General features: G+C 49.0%; 1 protein-coding gene across 2 annotated transcripts; it reads right to left on the reverse strand.

Annotated features, from left to right (window-relative positions):
* Positions 1 to 2466: 2466 nt before the first annotated feature.
* Positions 2467 to 23286, reverse strand: B3GNT7 (UDP-GlcNAc:betaGal beta-1,3-N-acetylglucosaminyltransferase 7). 2 transcript variants are annotated; one of them, XM_066620606.1, is made up of 2 exons: positions 23235 to 23286; positions 2467 to 6831 (listed from the first exon to the last, which is right to left on the reverse strand). In XM_066620606.1, the coding sequence occupies exons 1-2, from the start codon at positions 23243 to 23245 to the stop codon at positions 5640 to 5642; spliced, it is 1203 nt and encodes a 400-aa protein (XP_066476703.1). In that variant the 5' UTR covers positions 23246 to 23286; the 3' UTR covers positions 2467 to 5639. The 2 variants fall into 2 exon arrangements, with proteins under 2 accessions (XP_066476703.1, XP_066476702.1); XM_066620605.1 differs by lacking the exon at positions 23235 to 23286 and adding an exon at positions 23032 to 23188.
* Between the last annotated feature and the right edge of the window lie 145 nt (positions 23287 to 23431).

Below are 23431 nucleotides of genomic sequence, written 5' to 3' on the forward strand. Positions count from 1 at the left end.
ATGGGGTACAAGCCATGATGTGTATGCGCAACCTCCTGATTTTAGAAATGGGTTATGTCAGAATGCCAGATGCAAGGGAGGGCACCAGGATGAGGTCTCTTGTTATCTGGTGTGCCCCCTGGGGCATTTGGTGGGCCGCTGTGAGATACAGGAAGCTGGACTAGATGGGCCTATGGCCTGATCCAGTGGGGCTGTTCTTATGTTCTTATGACTCTCTCAGACCCACCTTGGCCCATGATGGGGTAGGGTGGGAGGGGAACACAACTTTATTTAAAAACCATGCTAGTCATATACTCCATTATATTTATTTGTACATTTCCCACTATGCCTGAGCACACAATGAGAGTCCTACACAATTCCATACACTGAGAGTGTTCTACTGGATGCAACATAACTTAAGACACCCAACTGTACCGCAGGCACACAGCAGTTTGCAGCAGCCAATCTGGCACCTGTGCCATCGTCATCAGTGTGGCCAAAGAAATAGGTGGTGCTGGGGGATTCTGGGCTGAGCAAGGTGCGTTGGGCTCTGCCCTCATCGAGTTCATGCACCTGCCACTGCCTGTGAAAATGGGCAGGTATTTCAGAAAAGGTATTTCTTGGAGAGGGGGCTGGTTCTGTTTCTTTCCTTCTCCTCTGGAAAAATAATCATAAATAAAAAGAATGTTCACAGTTAGAAGAGTCTTGCAGTCGCTCCAGTCAAAGTACAACAGCGTACATAGGTGGTCCTCACAGCCAGCTCTGGTGGTGGGCAGTTTGAGTGTTGTTGGCATACTGGGAAGAGGTCAGGTTAAGCAGCTCCACATGGAGGAGACCAGTTTTTCCAACCTTGCCTGCAGGGACAAAGGCCAATAAAACAGTGGCACAAAACCAACATCCCTGCGTGCCTCTTTTCAGCATCTCCATTCAGTCTCATGTGAAATGCATTGCAGTCTGTTTGGGATTGTGAAAGAAATGGGCCAGATCCCACCTGCCCTAAGGGAGGAGTGGGTACTTGTCCCCTCAAAGCCACTCATCCAACCCCCCAGTTCTAATACTAGAGGAAAAAGAACAGATCAGCCCAGCCCTTACAACAGGTTGCAAATTTTTGAACTGCAGTTTTTATTTCAGCTTTGTGGAATACTTTTTAAGATGTAAATAGAAGCAGCAAGTTCTGCTGATTAGTCACATTGGCCACCAGCCTGCCAAATTTACTACTTGGAGGAAACACAATCCAGCCCTAGTTGCATACTTCTGGGGACCAGTCTAGCCCTGTCATGGGAGATCTGCAATTTGAACTCCTGCCATTGGGGAGGGGGGCAGGGACAGGTTTTGAATGAAGAGTATAGGGAGGGGCGAGCTTAAATCTCATCTGCCTCACACACTGTGACCCTGATCCAAACCAACCTGCCTCCAAAGCTGCTTATTGGCTGTGGAGGGGGAGGCCAATTTTGCTCCTCTGTGGCCAAGAACAACTTGGGGAAGGATTTACGTCAAGAAATTGGTTTGGGAGCAAAGGGTTTAGCCTTCTTCTTCATCCCCTCATCCCCTTCCCTGGTAGTGGTACTGCAATGGGGGGGGGGGGTTCCACTGATTTAAAAATAAATTGTGAGTTCCATTCACAAAACTGTCCAGACAGCTGTGGTGGCCCCTGTCCCAGCACTGCCGGAACCCCCCTACAGTTTTGCTCCCCCTGCACTTGCTTACACACCCAGCCCCCTGTGGATGAGGGGGAGGGGAAGCAAGTGAGCAAGAGGGTAGGGCGCAGGTAAGCATACCCCCAGGGATGGGAGAGAGAGGCACCCCCATCCGTTCCCTTTGCCAGGATAACAGCCTGCAGCCCAAGTGCCTTCTGCTTCAATGGAAACAGCTGCAGGGCAGAGCAAGGAGGCTGTGCACAGAAAGGAAAGGGAGGCAGGCTCCAGCTCTCCCCTCCCTGCCTACCTGGTGCTTTGTAAGCAGTGCGGGGGTGGGGAGCTGTGACATCTCCTCTTCCCCCTTCCCTCTCCAGTACTGCTGCTGTTGCCGTGTCTCACAGCAGGTCAGAAGCAGATCAGCACTCCCAGGGGAGAGGCAGGTTGAAGAAGGTGGCGGGCAGGTAGGCTGGGGGCTCATCCTTTCACTGCCCCTCCAGGTCTGCTGCCCCACACACCTGTCTCTGTTTGCTTCATGGAAAAGGCTTGGCCTGCCAGGCAGAATCCAGCATGACCCTGCAGTCCAGTGACTTCAAGGGGAGTGAATAGAACAGATGTTAATTACAGCAAAATTGAAGCTGGAGCAAAGAGGCAACAGTCTCCACTGTAAAGTATTCACTAAACAGTCTGGCCAGTAGCATAGCTACGGGGGGCAGCAGCACGGTAAGTATTGCAGGTGCTGCAATGTGCCGTGTAAGTGGCATCTCCCACTTGCCATCAGAAGGCAACACAGTTGCTGTCACTGCCCGAATGGCTCCGACAGCGAGTGGGAGGGGCCACTTACACGGCACACTGTGGCACCTGCAATACTTACCGTGCCGCTGCCCCCCTGTAGCTACACTACTGAGTGTGGCAGTAATGAATCGTTAGAGCTGGAGAAGGCAGACAAAAGAATACGTGCCAGTTACATACTTCTGGGCTCTGGCTTCTTTCAGGGTATTCTGGAGTTCATCTTCAAGGTATTCCAATTTCTCAGAAATATATTTTTGCTGCAAATGAATAGTTATTTGCTGCCTCTGCCTTTAGAACAAATTTGGAATGCATTCTGCAGAAGAGGAAAGGTGTTAAATATTATCGTAAATCTAATTTATAGGAGTTTGGATGGGTTCCTGACTTTGGATGGGTTCCTGATTTCATTGAGGTTGAAAGGGGGGGATCACGTTCCAGAGAAGTTAGATTTGCATTTTTACTTGCCTGTTCGGAGAATTGGCTGAAAATGTTTTTCTGCTCCATGACTTCTTTGTTAATTAGATGTATATCCCTCCCTATCCTGAGGGTTCAGGGCAGTTAATGACAATTTTGCTGTATTTATGGTCTGCAGCCCTCAAAAGAAGAAAAAAACCACAAGCAGATTCCAGGGAAAGGGCAGGGGGTGTGAACAAGGAGGAGACAACAAAACTTTAGATTCTGGTTTCAACAACAATCATTAAAATGGTTTCAGCTCTGCACGTTCTGTTGGTCAGAAGTATTTGTTATTTCAGCCTTCAGCTACACACAAAACTGCCTTGTGACAGGCCAGTATTGTCATTTGTGAATCTATGGAAGGGGAGCAACTGAGGTGGGTGGGCAGGTAGAAGCCGGCAGTGGGTGCTTCTGACAGCCTGCTGCCTGAGGCAACTCAGTCAGCCTCACAAGTGGGCTGGCCAGCAGCTGAGATAGTCACCTCTGACAGCAGGCTGTCAGGAGCACCCACTGCCTGTTTCTACCCACACATCTCAATTCTCTTCCCCCATGCAGCGGAGAAGGTTCCAGGACACATGGGAGCACACAATTAGTTCATCCAAGGCACTGGCCAGGTCCACCAGTGCAGCCCAGGGTCTCTACAGGGAAAGACAGTGTCGGAGGTCAACAAAGCCTTTCAGGGAGGTTTCTTACTGATTTGCAGACACCTGATAAACTACATGGAAGCCTCAAATATAGCTTGAAAATGACCACTTATTTAGGTTCCAGTTGTGCTTGCATGGAGGGAATATCTAGAGCCTGGGGCAGGGGAACCTATGTGCAAGACCCATGTTTTAACTGGACGGCGGGGCCCAGGCCTTCCTCGCCCTGCTCTGTTCGTCTTTCTGGATTTCCATTTCCATTCTGTTAGATGCGGACAAAAGTTCACACCTTTTGTAATCTGGCCTTTGTCATCCAGAAGTTAGTAAAGCTATGAATTCAAGCAATGCTGGATACGCTGGTAGGAGGTCTGCCCAGGGGTCAAAGCTAGAGAAGTATTTGCTGCAGGCAGCTGCCACCGTGATTCAAGCTCGCTGGAAGGAGAAGGACCAGGGAGTCTAGCAGGCTGGCACTGAAAGCCTATCTTCTGTGGCAGTGATGCTACAGCCGTGGCACCAGCTGGCCAAGTCACTTCAAGACTAAAGGATGAGAATTCCATCCCAAAACCACACACACACGCAAGCTGTGCCACAAACAGGCCACCACTCCTTTGGGCTTAGCGAGAAATATTGTGGGGACAGGGGAGAGAAGGAAGCACTTTGGGGCAGCTGCCTTTGTTAACTCACTTCGCCTGCCAAAAAATGCTTCCTCCTCTTCCCTGCTGGAACAATCTTCATGCAAGAACACAGTTCTTTGCAATCCCTTCCCCTTTGCTTCCCAGGCAATTCACAGCCCTCCATGGTCCAGGGAGTGGAGAGACAAGGAACCATTTTCCAGTTGTGCACCTTTAACCTCTGTCAGGTTGTCATCCAGGGACCATCACTAGACATCCACGCCATCAGATGAGAGAGGCAGCTCTGTGTACTGGGAAAAGATGTCCACGGCCTTGCATGAAGAACATCTTGCATAAATACATCTCATACACACTGTGCAGCCTAGCCACACATCCGGAGGAAAAACCTATTTACCCAGATAAGAAACAAGGCCAAAGGGAAAGGACCATCTATTTAAAACTGCTCCCATTTTAACAGACTTGCCAACAGTCCTTTCATAAGATTTAGGCATTTACAGTTTACAAGGAAACCTCACCATGAGGTGACTTTTTCATCCATAACTTGTCCTTATAAAGACAACCCTTTGTGGTGAGGCAGAAGGATAAAAGAAGAGAAAGGGGACCAACCATTTCAGTAAAGGTAATTTGTAGTTCTCTCTTTTCATGGGGGGGGGGGGGGACAGAACAAGCTACTAACTAATTACAGGAATCTCTCACCTCATGGCGACATTTCTCTTTAAAAAAAACAAAAAAACATTGTGTATACTTGCTGTCAGTTTGCAGGTGGCCCAGGCTCAATCGAGCATTACCCAGCTTAGGGAAGGCAAAAAGCTGCTCCCTTAACAAAGAAACACACACCCCTTCAAGCAGGCACCGGATGCTTTTGGCACCCACAGCAAATCCATCACCCACAACCACCAAAGCAATTTTTAAATTCCTTAACTGGAATCACTAAAAGCACCTTCCGGGAACAAGGTGTTTGGGGCGAGAGGAAACAACACTGGCTTTGCACATCAAGGGTGCCTTCAGAACTGCCTTTAGACCTCTCTGTCCGTCAGTCTTAGCTTTGGGGCCAGCCCTCAGCTGAACAGCACACAAGAAGAAAGGGGGAAAGTCCAGAGGCATCTCAACCCAGTGAGAACCCCTGCATCTCAACAAAGCCACGAGGCAAAATCGTTTGACCCTCCTGGTTCCATCTCTTGTCATAGTTCTCCCATTAGTGATTTCTTCATCTTTGTCAGGTATATTCTGCATTTTCCAAATATCCCAAAGGAGTAACACACACACACGCACACACACACACACACACACACACACACACACACACACACACACACACCCCTTTTCCAAACCCCTCTTCCCCAGATTCCCTTCATGGTTTTCACTCTCTTCCTTCACATTACTAGAAAAGAGATTCCAGACATCTTCAGAGGATTCTGGAACTGTACCCACCACTACTGGCACCCAAGCATGTTCCCTTTGCGTTCCCCTCAGACTAAATGGTCCTTTCACACACACACACACCAGGAAAGCTAAAGAATGTGATGTTTTCTGGAGCATGTCAAGTTACTATGGACCAAATCCCACATGTGGAGCAACTCTGTAGGAAGAAGTTTATGAACCACCAGCATGCTCTGGAAAAAACAGGGCTCCTTGTTCATCTTGCTGTTCTTGTTTTTCACAATGCCAAATGTCTTGAAGCCAGCATGCCCCACAGGTGTCACCTTAAGAACCTCAAGACACATGCCCAGGAAGACGTCGTCAATGGGATATAGTTCCAGGGTTTCCGAGACCTTGTGGAGCTTCTTGGCCAGTGGGCCATCCATGACAAAGCCGCCGCCACCAGCATAGGGTGGGTAGTTGCTCTTGTTGTACAGGGCACTGGGGATGTAGTACTTGTTCTCCTTCTTGCGAATGGGTTTGGCCTTTTGGAGGACATCGCCCACAAACAGGTTGCCCCCTTTCTGGTCCTGCAGAAACTCCAAGATGTTGTTGGGGCTTACAAAGACATCATCGTCACCCTTAAAGATGTACCGGACATTATCACAGTAGATGTTAAACCACTTGAGGAAATGAACCTCTTTGAGGGTGAGATTGAAAAAGCTGTCCAGGAAGTCCCACTGCAAAATATCTCCATAGATGCGGTTCTCATAATCCAGCAACTTCTGGTAATTTGCCCTCTCCTCTTCCTTAGAAGCAACACCCAGAAGGAAGAGGGTCCTGATCTTCTTGCCACCCACTTCCTTTTCTTGACCCCATGTCCTTCGGATGGCCTCCCGGCGGTCATGCTGAGTGATGATGGACTTCACCACGATAAGCAGGTAGATGTCGCCACTGCACTTCTCAGGATGGTTGATGAGCATGGGAAAATACCGACAATGTCGGTAAAGCAGGAACTGCCGGAAGTTGAGCTCCAGCCCTTTGAACCAGTCATCCTTGCTGAAGTTGAGGTTGGCTGTGCAGTTGATAGTGGTGACGTCCCACATGGTCACCTGTTTCTCTGCCATTTCAACAGCCTTGGTAACTAGACCCTCCTTCCTCCAGAAGTTGCTGGCAACGGGGAAGACAACATCCCTCTTCTGAGTTTTCACAGGCTCTTGGGAAAGAACTTCTTTCTGCTGCTGGCCCGGAAGGAACTGACCAGGGGTGATGCCTCTTTGCAACATGGTCACCATGACCACCAGCACAAAGGACAGGAGGACACTTTTGTAGATTGTCTTCTTCCTATGACGAAAAGGTAGGGGAAAAAAAAAAGAATCAAGGACAATTCCTTTAGGTCAGAGGTGGGCAAACTTTCAGCTTCAGGGCTCCTGTATCTTTAACAATTGCATAGAAGATGGTATTTCAGCAGGTGCAGCTTGTCATCTCATAGGTGATAAGCTGCACCTGCTGAAATTCCCTCCTCTGCACAATTGTTAAGGGTCCAGGATCGCTAAAGCTGAAAGTTTGCCCACCCCTGCTTTAGGTTAACCTAAACCTTCCATACCACCAAGGCACTATGGTGCAGTTGCTACAGAAGTTGTGGCCTCAGGTAGTATCTAGGAATGATTTGTTGTTGCCTCTGAGCTGACCACTCCCAAGAGCTCTCCAGAACTCCTTCCCTACTACAAGGCACCTTCCCAGCTCCTCCTCGGAGTTCTCCATTTCTTGCTTCGCATTGGTTAGGAACAATGTTTCTGATGAGCAACCTTTCCCCTCTCTAGCCTGTGAGAAGTCTCGACTGGAAAATTCCATGCGTTGCCACACCTCGCTTGGCCATCCCATTCAGACCTGCAGGTAACGCCACATGCTGGGAACTCCCTGGCTCTGAGATAAACAGCACCACTTGTGGTCTGTTATGCCTTCAGTTGTGCCTTCAGCCTTGGGCTTCCCTCTCCAGAGTTCAATTTCCTGCTCTGCCATGTGGTTCACGGGGTGATTTTGCTAATCTCACTCTCGCTCCTACCTTGCAGGATTGTTGGGAAGATAAAAATGTGCAAACCCCCCATATACACCAGCCCACACTTCTTGAAAGATAGGCAGAATGCAATATATAGTACATTCTTATATTCAGTCAGGTCTTATATTCAGTCCAGTATAGTCCGGTTCTGGTCGCCACATCTCAAAAAGGACATGGTGGAAATGGAAAAGGTGCAAAAGAGAGCGACCAAGATGATTACTGGGCTGGGGCACCTTCCTTATGAAGAAAGGCTACGGCGTTTGGGCCTCTTCAGTATAGAAATGAGACGCCTGAGGGGGGACATGATTGAGACATACAATATTATACAGGGGATGGACAGCAATATAGAGATGCTCTTTACACTCTCACATAACACCAGAACCAGGGGGCATCCGATAAAACTGAGTGTTGGGAGGGTTAGGACAGACAGAAGAAAATATTTCTTTACTTAGCATGTGGTTGGTCTGTGGAACTCCTTGCCACAGGATGTGGTGATGGCGACTGGCCTGGATGCCTTTAAAAGGGGATTGAACAAGTTTCTGGAGGAAAAATCCATTACGGGGTACAAGCCATGATGTGTATGCGCAACCTCCTGATTTTAGAAATGGGCTATGTCAGAATGCCAGATGCAAGGGAGGGCACCAGGATGAGGTCTCTTGTTATCAAGTGTGCTCCCTGGGGCATTTGGTGGGCCGCTGTGAGATATAGGAAGCTGGACTAGATGAGCCTAGTGCCTGATCCAGTGGGGCTGTTCTTATGTTCTTTAAATACAGGTCAGTTTTACTTCTATAGTATTCCCCCCCCCCTCATTAGACCCTATGATACCTATCAGATGCACATGACTCAACTTTTGTACTCTTTGTCACAGACCAATGGGGAGTGCATGTACAAACATGTACAGAGATAGCAAGCCCCAAAAGGCCATGGCCAGAGTCCTGAAGAAAGGAAATGGGCACTACCTGCCACTTCCCAGAATTCTTTGCAACGGAGAGCTTCTTCAGCAAACCCACTGAATTTGGGAAAATGCTTTAGAACCTCTGAATGCTACCGAACTAGTATCTGAAGTACCACAACAGCCATCTTCATACTGGGAAGCCTTCCCAGCCTAACTATACTGTGGGTATCCTATCTTAGAGCTCTTCTAGGGGAGATACAAATACCTTCGCAAGGAGTGCCAAGGACATGATGTTCTCCCCGTTACCTGTCCCTGTGAGCTAGCAAGAGTCCCCAGACAAAGCTCACCAGACTTTAGCCCCACCTGACCTTTTTCAGTGTTAGAATGGAGCCCTGAAACCATATGAAATTGCAAGAACGGTGGCATAGAGCATGTGCTGAGAGCCTCTCATTCCCAGGTCCTTGAAGAATTAGGAAGAAGCTCTAGGCAGCCTCAAGCTGCGGCTTCCATCCAGTTTCAAAAAACGTGAGTTTAGATATTAAGCGCTGGAGAAGAGAACAGCAAAACTGGATTCAGAGCCCCCCAGGCAGGCCAGAGCACGTCCTTTCAGTAGTCCAAACCATTCCATGAAATCTTAGAAGGGTCTACGCTTCCCACCCACCCCAGACATCTCTGCAATGGCAACAGATGTCAGCAGCCCACATGTATTCCTTTCTTAGAGCTGAAGTCTTTCCAGGCAGTGTCCAGTCCGTCGTTCTCCCCCCCCCCGCCGCCACCTTTCCATTTCCAAACCTCACACATTCCAGCCATCTGGGCTTTTGCCATCACACCGAAAAGGCTCAACCGGTAAAAAGAGAGAGAAGCAGGCCATCAGGTTTCTGTTTGCTGAGTGGGGCCCTTGTGGAATAGAAGGCGGTCTGTTTGCTGGCCAACCGTCCAATTTTGGGTTCTCTTGAGCACACACCCCCCTCAAGGCAAGAGCAGGGGGAAGCCTCGTCATGAGGGGCTCTTTGATGCAGGTTTAATTGAATGAGTGCACAGTGTTCAGGCTGGATTTGAAAGGCATTTCTCCGAAAGGGCAGTGGAGCTCTCGACATCCCACCCAGATGGGAACTGGAGCATATGGCTCTACTACCACCCTCGCTCCCAACTCCATTCAATTGCCAATGTTCCTTTCCAGTATCTTCTCAACCCAAAAACATTAAACACTGCCTTGCAAGGTGGCAGCCAGGCCAACATGAAGATCTCTCCTCCCCTGCACTGAACTTTGGATTGAGAGCCTCTCAGGCCAGGCAGCTGTCCTGTACTTTTTACACCAGTGTGCACTGAGGGTGCTGTCAATAGATCAATACAATAAAGATAAATAACATGTTCACAAAAAATTGTCATTCTGCATCCTGTGACGGGATGAGTCATGAAGCTTCCTGGGTGACCTTGGGCCAATCACTCGGGCCTAACCTATCACACAAGGTTGTTGTAAAGGGAGAGGAGCCATTTACATCACCCTGAGCTCTTCAAGGAAGGGTAGTATAAACATGTGAAAAGTAAATACGTCAGCGACAGTCCTGCAGCAGTGATGCTGAGGCCAGAACTGGCCTCCCCTCCCCAACAGAGGTCAGCCAGATCAGGCACTGGCCAAGAGCCCGCATGGTCAGCCAGCCCCCAAATCTTCAGTATGGGGGCAGCGGCTGCAACCAATGTGCCATCAACAGAAGTGGGGTCCTTGCCCTGAGGCCCCAGCATTGCTGCCCACTGCCTTTTCCACCCCCTTCCCTCCTTCAAATCAGTGGCATAGCTACAGGGGGTACAAAGCATTATGTTTTGCAGGGACCATCACCACAGCATGCAAGGGGCCCCTCCCCTTCAGAGCCATTCCAGGCGGTGGGAGCAACAAGGAGGCATATGCCAGAAGGCCTCCTGGAACACTTCCGGAAGGCATAGGCCTCCGTGTTGCTCCCGCTGAAGGGGAGGGGGAGGGGCCCCTTGCACACTGCAGTGAGGCTCCCTGCAAGACTTAGTGCTTTGCACCCCCTCTAGCTATGCCACTGCTTCATACAGAAGGGCACCAAGGAGGAGGAGACTTTGCATTCTGCAAGTGCCAAACCAAATGGGAGGGGGCACATTCAAGGCAGTACAAGCAGCTGGGGGGGGGTAGCTTGCCTCTGGCCCCTCCAGGGTCTTGGGCCATCACTGTGCAGTCAAGAGAGACCAACGGCTCAATCTGTGTAAACTTACTCACAAGTCATTCCCATTGTGTTCAATGGGGCTTACTCCTTAGTAAGTGCATTTGCTCAGTTCTAAAGAGATAAACATGAATGTATCCAAAACTACCCCCACTGACTCTGACCCTCGCTGCTGCTAGTTGGGCATTACTCAGTCTCCAGGCATGCAGGCAAAGGACTTGCCATCCCAGCCCTGTTCCTTGCAGTCCTTCAGAGCAGAGTTGCTGGGGACCAACCAGGACATCATGCATGCCAGGAATGTATTGTCCCAATGGGCCACAGCCCTCAAATTACTGAAGAAACTAACACCAGTGTGTTACAACAGCACCACTAGTTCTGCAGAAACCTACACAGTTGCACATTCTTCATTGCTGGTACTGCCTTCCTATGCATTTTTCCTAGTGAAAATTTATGTTCACTACTGCAGTGGTTCTCACACATTTAGCACCAGGATCCGCTTTTTAGAAAGAGAATCTGTCAGGACCCGCTGGAAGTGATGTCATGACTGGAAGTGACATCAGCAAGGAGGAAAATTTGTTACAATCCTAGGCTGCAATCCTACCCATACTTACCTAGGAGTTAGCCCCATTTACTATCATTGTTAAAAGAATATACATAGTAGCTTGTTAAAAGTTCAGGTCGGTAACATTTCCCCAAATGCAGTTACAGATCAGGGTAGCACCAAGACTAGTATATTAAAAATAAAATATTGAAATGGGGACCTACCTGAAATTGGCTTGCGACCCACAGTTTGAAAAACACTGCATTACTGAAAACTAGTTTGCCCCCCTTCCCAGGAAACTGCTGTTCCCAACCACTAAATGTTTTGGAAGAACCAGGCTGGCCTGCTAAAGACGGAGTGATAATTGTGAGCCACCGTGGTATGTTTCCACGGAAAGGAAGGATGTAAAAACCATCATTACATGCAAATTCAGACTCAAGGGATGTTGGACTTGCCCCTGGAATCAAAGACCCTCACATATCACACCATGGACTCACGTACGGGAAAAATTTCCTCAGGGAAAATCCCACTCTGTTAGTTTCAGTCTTCCTGGAGTAACAAAGTGAGAATCACTGATGGCATAACCTCTCAGAGAAGTTATTTAGATAACAACTTAGGGCCAAGTGTTATGCAAAGTATCAGGTCTTACATTTTTACAAAAGCTCACTATAAAGCTTAATAATTCAGCTACAACAAAGTGGAGGCCAAAACCATATCCAAGTATGGCCAGAACAACCTCATGGCAGCCAAGGCCTGCGCTGGTTTAGTGCAGTGGCATCTAGGGCACCTGGTTGCGTAAGAAATCCTTACACATCTCAATTCAACTCAATAATTTAATGCTTTTTTCCTGGTTGGAGGCATCAGTGCTGCCAGTCTACGCAACTGTACAAATAGAAACAGCTACATAGACACCATTTGTTATCCAGTGCCTCGCTGTTATTTATTTTTGGGGAAAGTCTCAAGATAGGTTATGCAAGGCACAAGTGAAATAATAATCACACATGAAAAAACACAGATAAAGCTGTTGGTTCAATGAGTTTAATCTGCTTTCAAGGCTATGGGACAGATTCACACATGCAGGGACTTTACTTCATGTGTATCTGAGTGTGCCAACTGCCTCTCTTGAGAAGTACTGGATTCAAGGGAAAGTCACACAAAAGCTCCGTATGCAACACACAATCCATTTCATGCAAGCGAGACGCAGACAGGGTGGAGGCAGTGGTGTTGCTAGGGGGTGATGTGTACAGGGAGGGTGACAACACTATTAAACAAAATTTTTAAAATCTTGGTATTTTTGTATAATACCATCATATCATTCAGTGTGTAATTTCATGCTGAATGTAATGAGATAAACCATGTTGAAATACAGGTATAACCTCATTATCCACAGATTTTTTCACCCAGAAGTTTTATCTCAACACAGATGAGAAGGGCCCTTCAAATTAAAGGAAGAAAGTTGTTTAACAATAGCCTCATTAATTCAAGAGAGCAGCTGGCTGACAATCCATCAATCATTTTCTCTTCAGGCACTTAGAACAGCTTCACTTCAAGGCAAGCAACCCTTCCCTTCCTTCTGAGCACATGAAAGAAAGATAATCACTTTGCATTCTTTCCCAGTGCTGTGCTCTGGGTGAAGGGAGGGGTCGCTGGCTAATAAAGTAAAGGAGTAAAGCTTTTTTTAAGCACCTGGAGAGAGACTGATTATTGGATTGTCTGCCTAATGACTCTGTCTTACATCAGGAATGCCAGCAAGGCTATTTTTAAAACCACCTATCAAAGGGACATTGTATTTTAAATGGATTTGCTTGAATGCAACTTTTGCCATTCATGGGAGTTCTGGAGACGGAACCCAGAATAATGAGACTCAGCCTGTATCTCTAGTCTATCAAATGCTATAGCCAAAAAAACCACTGGTGGTGGAGCAGTGGTGCATATACCACATACACCACCCAGGGTGCTGCCCCCCCACTGCATGGGAGAAGGTTCGTCATGGGGGTGACACACTGGCCTCCTGCACCAGGTGCCTCAAACCTTAGTGACGCCATTGGGTGGAGGAACCCACCTTTTGTCTTCCTCTAGAACAGCCATTTTCAATCTTTTTCAGCTCGCAGCACACGGACAAGGCACTAAAATTGTCAAGGCACTCTACCAGTTTTTTACTTACATTAAATTACTACATTACAGTTAATCTTGAATTAATAAAATTAATACAATTAAAGCATTACATGACAAAAAAAATTGACAAGGAGCATGGAGAGGGAAGTATATGTGGTTTCTGAAAAGGAGGAAAAATTCTATGTTCAAATTCTTATCAAAAGTGCCAGAAAATGTTGGCAAAGACAGGGCAGGTTGATCACATAGTGGAGAATGTGGGTGAGGGGCAGTGAGGAGACATGATTGAAAAGTGCAGGATTAAACTGGGGGTGGGGGAGAGAGAGAGAGAGAGAGAGAATGTGAGGCAGTGAGTTTGTATCTTTGGAAGATGGGGACAAGTGAGGGGAGGGACAGTAAGAGAGTTGCTAACTGTGATTGTGAGATTTGGGGGGGGGGGATATTCCTGGGAAGAGGAGAGAGAGAAGTGCCAATTGCCTGCTTGTGTATGAGAAAAGAGTGCAACCAAAAGACCAATCCTATGCATGCCTGCTCAGAAGTAAGCCCCATTATAGTCAATGGGGCTTACTCCCAGGAAAGTGTGGATGGATAGCACCCCCAGAGCCCAATCCTGCTCAGAAGAAAGCCCCATTATAGTCAATGGGGCTTGCTCCCAGGAAAGTGTGGATAGGATTGTGGCCCAGCGCCCTTCCTCTAAAAGCCCCAAAGTGCAGGGAGGGTCGCTTTGGGGAGTTGCAGGCAAACTGGCAAGGAAAAGGGACTTTCAGGGACCCTGAAACCTGGGGTTGGGGGCCTCAGCAGACTCGCTCGCTGGCTCTGTACCTGCTTGCCTGCTTCTGGCTCCCTCTTCTCACTCCGCAGCTCCACCTCCTGGCTCCTCCAGGCTTCTCTTGTTGGCTAATCAGCATGCAGGTAGGCAACAACCTCATTCATGCTCAACCCTATGTATGTCTACTCAGAAGTAAGCCCCATAGTAGGCAACCGCACGCAGGCCCGCAGCTGCCGCCTGCCTCCTCTGATCCTGTGGCACACAGCGGTTGAAAACAGCTGCTCTAGAAATACAATATGGGACAAGTTTTCTCACTGATAGTTCACCCCAGAACAAACTCTGGATGTGCTCCTGACCTTTGTAGGGCTTTTCCTTGGGGTGAAGCTTCTGTTGTCTTGGGCAGAAACAGATAAGAGCATAAGAATTTCCCTGGGGAGTCAGAGTACTGTATAAGTCTAACTTCCAGTTTCCAATCAGACCAGCAGAAAGAGTATGAATGCAACAGTCGTTTGCACTGCAGTAAGTGGTCATCAGTGGTCTACTGCTTCTGAACATGGAGACTTCATTTATCTTGGTTAACAACTCTAGATAGACCGAAGTAAGCAATACTGGGGAGCCATTGGAGGAGAGGGGGGTTGGTAGGGGTCATTTGCTAATTGTCTGAGTCTCTGGTTAGTGCCTATCCTACATTGTGTGGGAGTGAATTCCATAAGTTACTTCTGCACTGTGTACAAACTTCGCGTTGTCCGACCAGCATCTACAGGGTGGGACATTTTTCCAAAGATAACAGGCACTCTCAGCTTGATGCGCAGAAATAGCGAACAGCCCTTCTTTGCCTCTCAGTCTCACCCTCAAACAAAGTGAAACAGGAAATGCTGACGTCTCCCCAGGGAGGATGCAAATGTTCCCCCTTTTCCACTTCTGGGGCAAAAAATCACCTACTTTCTGTGCCAGGTAAATGCCACACAGTGTGAGAAGAGGGGCTTTTGTTGAGCTGTCCTGAGCCTACAGCCAATGAAGTTCAGCACAGTTTTACTTTCTTACTCGCCTGCTCTTTGATGCACATTAAGCCATTTCTGCCCAAAGTTGCATATATGCAACAAGGATCAAATGTGTACACTTGTGGTATGGGCAAAAATTGCTTACACCATAGTGAGCTTTCTAGGGGCCCCAAATCAATACAATACTGCCTTGCACAACCCTACAGCTTCAGGAAGACCAGGGACTTAGAAAAGCACATTCACCCCTTCACAGTTTCTAAGGTGGGGTTTTTTTTGGTTTTTTTTAAAGACAGTGTAAACAACTTGAGGAAGAACAGGTCCAACTAACCAGAGAGGGAACTGAAAGCAAGTCTTGCTGAAGCAGAATTAGTCTGGCTTCTGCAGAACACAGCCTTGCCTCAGTAATATGGAATAGTGGTTGGAGTGTCAGACTAGGCGCTGGGAGACCCAGGTTCAAATCCCCATTGAGCCACAATTCTGGGCTAGTCACAATCTCTCAGGTCAACACCCCTCCCTCACAGAGTTGTTGCAAGGATAGACAGAGTAGTCATTCGTGAACTCCTTGGAGAAAGAAAGGACAGAAATGTTATGCACAGGAGATCTTTAAGAGTGTCAGAAACCATATACAGTAGATGGGTGCAATGTGGTCAACATTATATATGGGAATTCCCAAAAAGTCTTTAAGAAAACTTTTTAGACAGTACAATTCATGTACATGGCACAGATCCATAAGCTTTTCCCGCCTGCACTGCCTCTCCCCATCTTCTCTATATCAGTAATAGCTAGTAGTGATGGCATCTTGCCTAGATGCCTTTAAGAGGGGATTGGGTGGGCCACTGTGAGATACAGGAAGCTGGACTGGATGGGCCTTTGGCCTGATCCAGCAGGGCTCTTCTTATGTTCTTATAGACTGTGAGCCCTTCTGGACAGGACCCTGTCTTTGCACTCCATGAAAGGAGAAAGACCTTATCCTGAAGGGCTCACAATCTAGATATTGACATAAGGAAGGGGGGTAGAAAGCACACAGGGAAAGCATAGGGGTCTCTTTCAATTACAAAAGTTCCTCTGTGAACTAGCACAGCAGGCACAAGCTTCAACAGCATTAAAAGGGAATTTGTTTGATCCAGGGGTGAGGTCTATCAATAGCTAGGATAGCTCAGTGAAGCCTCTGTGCCAGGGGTGCCAAATCAATTTCATACAGCAGGCTGAATAGCATCCGTGGCACCTGCTGAGGACTGGAAGTGATGTCATTAAGCTAGAAGTGACATCATTAGCAAGTCATGACCAGAATTAAGCACAATACTCTCACTTATATGCAAATCTTGATCATTTTCAAGATATGGGAGAGCCCAATTGTATTACACAGGCTGCCCTGTTAGCCATGCTGCTTCTGCCAGTGGCATCATTTCACAGCTTAGCAACTGAGAGGTGCTCTGCAAAGTGATACCTCAACAGGAGAGGTGCTGCTGATAGGGCAGCCACATGATAATTGGGCTCTCCCAACCCCTTGGTAGCTTTTCTCTTTCTCACCCTTCTTGGCCTGCCCCTTCTGCCCCCATATTGTTCCTTGCCTTCTGAGGCCTCCTTCCATCTCTCCCTCCCAACTGGCAGAAGCACTTCTGCTGAAAGGGCAGTGCTGGCAGAGCCATTATCATGTGGGTTGCCCTTTCAGCAGAGACTCCATGGCAGGCGCTGCTGAAAGGATGAACTGCTTGATAACTAGGCTCCCCCAGCTCTGTCCTTTCAGTGCTACTTCAGCCAATGTGTCATTTTGAAGCTCAGCAGCAAAGAGAAGCTAATGCTGGTATTAGGAAAGCCCAGTTTTGATGGGGGGCAGATAAAGAGCTTATGAAGGCCATATCTGGCCCAAGCACCTTATGTCCCATCTCCCCCGCTCAATGCAGAGGAAGCCTGCCTCTGAATGAAAATCACCAGGATGCAGAAGCAGGAGAGGGCTATATCACTATCCTGTCCTGCACGTGGGCTTCCTTGAGGTGAATGAAGGAAGCAGGATGCTGGCCTGGACAAACCCACATTAGTCTAACTAAGCAGGTTGTTCTTATGATCTGCTGTGCCTTTTCACAGGAAGTGGCCACAAGCTAGAGAGCAGAGCACACACAGTCCAGAAGCAAAATGGCAACAGAGAGACTCTTGTATGCCCCAAATGCAAGACGCCTGTGAAAGGTCTGTCTTTAAGCAAGGGGGATGTGCCAACACTTCAGACTCAAGGGAAAAACAGGCCCCTGCATCCACGGAACAGAGAGAGAGGAAGCTGGTGGGCACACCCATGAGGAGATCCTGGCTCTGTCCCCAGCACCTCTGGGGATAGCAGAAACACAAAAATCCTGCCTGAAGCCCTGGAGAGTCCCTGCCTGTCTGTGCTGACTGTTCTGAGCTAGATGGACCCATAATGGTCTGAGCACGAGGGAGCTTCCTGGGTCCATTTGTCCAGCACCCACTTTCCAGCTAACCGGGTGCCTCTCAGAAAGCTCATAAGCACAGCTTGAAAAGAATAGCCCCTCTGATATAAACAGGTAGACCGCCTCTGCACCTGGAGGCTCTGTCCAGTTATTATGACTAAGAACCACTGATGAGACTCTCCACCTTCAAGAATGTATCAAATCCCTTTTTAAAGGCGTCTGAGCTAGCAGCCATCACATCATCTTGTGACACTGAGTTCCATGGGCATGATGCAGCCAAACTTTGGCACGTTCAGATTCACTGTTTGCATGAAAGTTCCACAACAGTCAGTTTGCCTGGCCGCAGTTGTTTAGTGGCCTGTGGCATGTTAGGGTGCAGCCTAGCAAAATGAAGACATGGGGAAGAAAAGTATAGACTTGGGAACTCTGTCCTAAAAACACGAGAGGATAACATACAGCATCCTTGCAGCACAGTCCAGGTGTTCAAAGCACAGACAATCATAATCATATTCTTTACAATATGTCTGTAAAGTATAACAGCAAAGGGGTTCCCAGTATTCAAATGTCTGGTAGGCTTGCAGTCTGCCCTGAAAACGAGCACCTAGATGTGTGGAAGAGTGTTAGGTGATAAAGAAAATGCTCTTTGCACATGCTTGGGGCACTCTCAACTGCAGGTAATCTAAAACAGACCCCAGGTTTTGCAAACAGATTCAAATCAAAGTTCTCACTGATCTGAAGCCAAGGCAACAAAAATGTCCAGCTTCCGGATGGAAGCAAGCAACCACAACCATTTCTCCCCGATGACTTGGCAGTGCTTCTGCTATCAGAGAAATGTGTTGAATTCGGGTTTTTTTTGTTTGTTTTTTTGTTTTAAAGCCCTTTACATGAACTACCAAGCTGAATTCACTGAAAGTTTTCAAAAGGGGGGGGGGGGCTTGGGAACAGCCGCCTGATGAGTTAGATGCTTGATCCATCTAACTCAGCTTGTCTGGCCGGCAGCGCTCTCTGGGGAGGCGGGATCTTTCCCAGTCCGACTTGGAGATGCTGCAAGCAACCCCCCTGCACAGGCAGTAGGTGCTTGGCTGCTCAGCTACGGCCCCACCCCACAAGCTAGCAGGTGATTTTTAATGAGTTTGCAATCAGAACAGAAAAACACGCAATCAGAAAACAGGAAAAGAAAACAGGAAAACATTGCAATCTGAACAGGAAAGACACTGAAGAATTTCAACTGAAAATTGTTAACTCATCAGGGTGCCCTCTGCGTTGGAAGTGGCAAGAAAATGCTCACACACAACGTAAGCCGAGAGTGAGAAACTAAGCTAACCACGTGAAGGGACCTTCTTTACAGCCACTTAACTCTCTTGCTATCAAACGGAAACTGATGCCATTGCCCGCTACATTAGCTTGCCAGTTACGAGGAGATTAAAGCTTAAAATGAAACTTAGGCATGGAACTATAAAATGAAACGTTAGCCTGCGGCTTGGGAAGATAAGGACCAGCCACATCACATGAGCTGTAGATAAGCCTGGAGTCTCAAACCTGCTGAGTTTGATCCTAATTAACCCCACTAGGGATCTGACCCAAAGGTCTGCCTAGCCCAGCTTCCTATTTCTCACAATAGCCAAGCAGCTGCCTCCAGGCAACCCATAAAGAGGCCAGAGTTTCCCTATCTGCTGCTTAGCAGCATCTGATAGTCCAAGGTACACAGTCTCTGAACATGGAGGTTCCATTCAGCCACCATGGCCAATAACCACCAAGAGAACTTTCCCCTTCTTGCATGTGCCTAACCCCCTTTCAGCAGCAAGCCCATCTGGTGCCAAATTTCACAGACTCATTTTGTGTTGTGAGAAGCAATCCTTTTGTCCATCCTGAATCCTCTGCCAGTTAAGTTCCAGGAACATGCTGTGGGTGGGGAGGCAGGTGAGGCAGAGCCTCCCCACCAGAGTCCTTCAAAAAGGGCTGCCGCGTGTGAGGTGTGCAAGCACACACAACCCACAGGCATAGTACAAGGCTTGTATGTGCTTGCACACCTCACACAGGATGGCACTTTTTGAAGGACTCCACTGGGGAGGCTCTGCCTCACCTGCCTCCCCAACCGCAGCAGTTCCTGCTAAGTTCATTGGGCAATGCTGTTGCTGCAAGCAGGAAAAGCTCAATTTCTGCCCACTTTCTCCACATCATCCACCATGTCCTCCCTTAGTCATCTTTTTTCCCTACACTAAGCTGCTCTGAACACTTTTGCCTCTCCTCCAGGATCATAAAAACCTGCCCTGCGGCAGAGTTGTCATTTCCTCTGGTTTTACAGAATAAATCATTCTTATAAACTGCAGCTTCGGACAGCTTTAACTGGAAAGAATGTCACGGATATCCAGTCTTCAACCCAGAAGAGCAGGAGTGCTTGGCATTAAGGGACACCTGACTTCAAGCTCCACCTAGAGAGCAACCCCCCCATTTGCTTTCCCTCTGCTCTTGAGAGCAGTGGCGTCACTAGGGTTCGCGCTGGTGCGGGATGCCAGAGCGTGACCCCAGCAACACCGCAGGTGGTGGGCTTGGTAATGTACCATCACTCTGCCCCCACTGGTTTTTTGGCTGTACCTTTTGATAGACCAAAGATGAAACACATTCTGCATGAAATTACGCATTGACTGATATATAACATGATGGTATTATTCCTTCATATTGTGATTTTAGTGATTTTGGTCACTAGTGGTGTCACCTCCCCCCAAGGGTGTCAACTTACTAACACCTTATTGCAGCAGTTCTCAAACTTTTAGCACTGGGACCCACTTTTTAGAATTACAATCTGTCCAAGACCCACCAGAAGTGGAAGAGACATCATCAGGCAAATTAAAATAAATAAGTATAAATATTTAAAGTAAAACAAATAATTAAATAAGCAGAAGCCAGCCCTGTTCCACCAAGTGAATTTTCTCTGTAGCCTGTCTGCAATACCCCCCCACCCCAAAATCAGTAAGGTTTTCAGCCCTACCCAGTGCCCAGTTCAATTTAAGAACTTCTGTTTAAACCAGATCACTGTCAGGATCCACCTGGCTTTGCAAGTCTCAAAAAAGTTCACCTTATCAACTGAAGCCTCTGTTTTGATCCTTTTTAGTGGGGGGGTGGGCTGCCTTCTGGAGCATTTGTTGAGCTCCAGTTCCATCAGATCAGTACCATTCTGGTGGCTCTGCATTCCCCTTTGCTTGGCCTGACCACCAGCCAAAGCACATTTGCTTACTCGTGAGTAAACGCAACCATGATGCTTAGTTTCGCTTTCCATAGGGCTCAATACATTCGTCTGCTTGGAGGGAGGGACTTCCTTCTCAAATGTTTTGGGGGGCTGCATTCATTGGATCAGGACCATTCTGGTGTTGTTGGATTCCTCTCAGCTTGCCCTTTCTGATGGACTAAGGCAAGGTCGCCTACTCATGAGTAAACGCACGATACAGCTCAGTTTCACTTTCCATAGGGCTCCATGCATTTTTTGTTCTTCGGTTTTTTGGCCACAACTTTTGCTAGAAAGGAGATATTTCACTCTGGTTTTTTGCACTGTATTTCTACTCAAAATTCCGCATCCAACAGTATATAAGATGATGGGGTTACTCCTAACCACACAATTTTAGTGTGTCACCCCCCCAGTGCACGTCACCCCCCAGGCTGCCCGCACCTCCCTAGCAACGTCACTGCTTGAGAGCTCCATCTAGAGATGACTCCTGAAAGGAGCTCATTTTCCCCATTCCTGCAATCCAGCAGAGCTCAATGTCACTTATAAGACTATTAGAAGAAAAGTGGCCACCATCTCTGGGCAGGAGGCAAGATTCACAGCCAGCTGATGCTAGTGAGCCCTTGCTATCTTTGGCTGAGGTGAACAGGCAACTTGTAGCCTGCCAGCCAATTTGGGGCAGACTCCCTGGTGCCTGCTGGTTGCTGGGACTTCTGCAGAACATCTTGCATTAGGTGGGCCTTGGTCTGGTCCTACAAAGTGTTGTTATTCCAACAAAAAAAAGTTCATAAAAGCAGTTCACACAGCAAGACAAACTAGCAAGTGATTCCTTGTCTCCAGAGAGTTCACAGTCTAAAAGATGCAGAAGAAGCACCAGCAAGAGCCACTGGAAAAGACACTTTGCTGGGGCAAAGAGGGACAGCTGTGGACAGAAGGGGAACACTGCTTTCAGAGAGGCTCTTTGCCAGTCTGCAAAGACAAGGTCTTGTTCTGAGCTCAGGCAGGAGAACAGGCTTGGGCTTACCCGGCATGGAGTGGTCGTGTCTGACCCACTAAGGGGTCCTAGCTATACATGTTCACTTTGCAAACTGACCACCCATCAGCAGACACAGAGATTGGTGTCAGTGCACTAATCATCTCCACCTCCATTTGAAACCATCGTCCTCATCACCATCATGTGCCTCCCTTACTCCAAAGAGCTCAGAGTCACACACAGGTGGGCTATCCCCACAACTGCCCTGGGAGTTGAGCATTTGAAGCAGGCTTCTTCTGAGTCAGATGCTTGGTCAGCGCAGCCAAGGCGAGGGCTCTGCCACTGAGCTCCAGCTCCAGGGCTGACCAGACATTTGAACCCAGGTCTCCCCAGGCAAAGGTTGCAAGCAAGTGCCACTGAACGTGGGATGACACTTCTGCATAAGCATGCTGCCCCCCCCAAGCTGCACTCATAAACATGCCTAGTAGGGATCTTGTGTGACCCACGTCTGAGTACACAAGTGGATTCTGAATGTCTCCTGTGCCTTCAGTGGATGTGGCACTTTGCATTGAGCAAGAAGTTAGGACTCTGCCCTGAGGGGGTTGCAGTCAGGACACTGAGAGACAGTCACACAGAGGGGGGGAAGTGGGGTGAAGAGCGCACAGTTTCAGTCGCCTGGGCTTCAGTTTAATGCAGTAGGGAAGGAGGAGAGCGCAGGGGAAGTGCCCTGGAGCGCATCGTCAAGGTGCCAGGCTGTGGCTCCAAAACAGGAACAATGGGGAAGCGGGGCGGATGCTGGGGGGCGCGCACTGACTCCAGAAGCCCCTCAGAAAGGAACCTGCAAGAGACTGGAGCATCCCTCCCAGCCAGGGACGGAGGCAGAGCCTCCCCGTCGGAGTCCTCTGAAGAGCAGCGCACTGTGTGTGGTGTGCGAGCACTCCCGACTCAGCCTGCCCGTTCCTCCGCCGTCCCTGCTCCACGCCTGGGCTGCGAGTGCTTGCAGACCTCCCACGGCCGCGGCGCTTCCAAGGGCCTCCCTGCCTCCTCGCCCACCGCGGGTCCCTTTGGGTGGGTCCAGGTGGTGCCCCACTGAAGAAGGGCTCCCCCCTCCCCCGGCAGGGGAGCCTTTCTCAACACATTCTGGTCCTGCGCAGGGACTCAAGCTGGCCGGGGGCGAATCCAGTCCGGAGACGGAAAAATGCCCCCCAGCCCCGAAGGTGCCCCCAGACCGGGGGGGGGGGTTGGGGAAGACTTCTCTCTCCCCCAGGGAGAAGGACCCTGGAAGGAGCCTTTTGATTCAGACGACTCAAAGCAAGCGGGGGGGGGGGGGTTGAACTACGTCGGACAAACAGAAATCCTAGCCACACTTACCTGGGAGGAAGCCCCATTGACTATCACAGCACTGGCTTCTGAGTAGACAGGCACAGGGTTGGGCTCTCAGGCTGCAATCCTCTCCACACTTACCTGGGAGTAAGCCCCAGTGACTCTAACGGCACTTACTTCTGAGCAGGCCTGCCTAGCACTGGGCTCTCCATCCCCGAGCGGAGTCTGGGAGGGACTGAGCCGGGACTCACCACTGGAACATGCTCCCTCGGGGCTGCGGCGGGCAGAGGCGGCGCGCTGCCGGTCCGGCTGCTGCGGGGAGAGGACGAGAGTGGCGCTCCGGAGCCGCCCCCAGCCCGCCCCAGCCCCGCGGCCGGCAAGGTGGAGCCTCGGGGGGCCGGCAGGTAGTTAACCCTTCCGGCCCCGCGCTGCCTCCCTCCGGCGCTCG

The sequence above is a fragment of the Tiliqua scincoides genome, chromosome 3 (assembly GCF_035046505.1).
Source record: "Tiliqua scincoides isolate rTilSci1 chromosome 3, rTilSci1.hap2, whole genome shotgun sequence".
Taxonomy (NCBI): Eukaryota; Metazoa; Chordata; class Lepidosauria; order Squamata; family Scincidae; genus Tiliqua; species Tiliqua scincoides.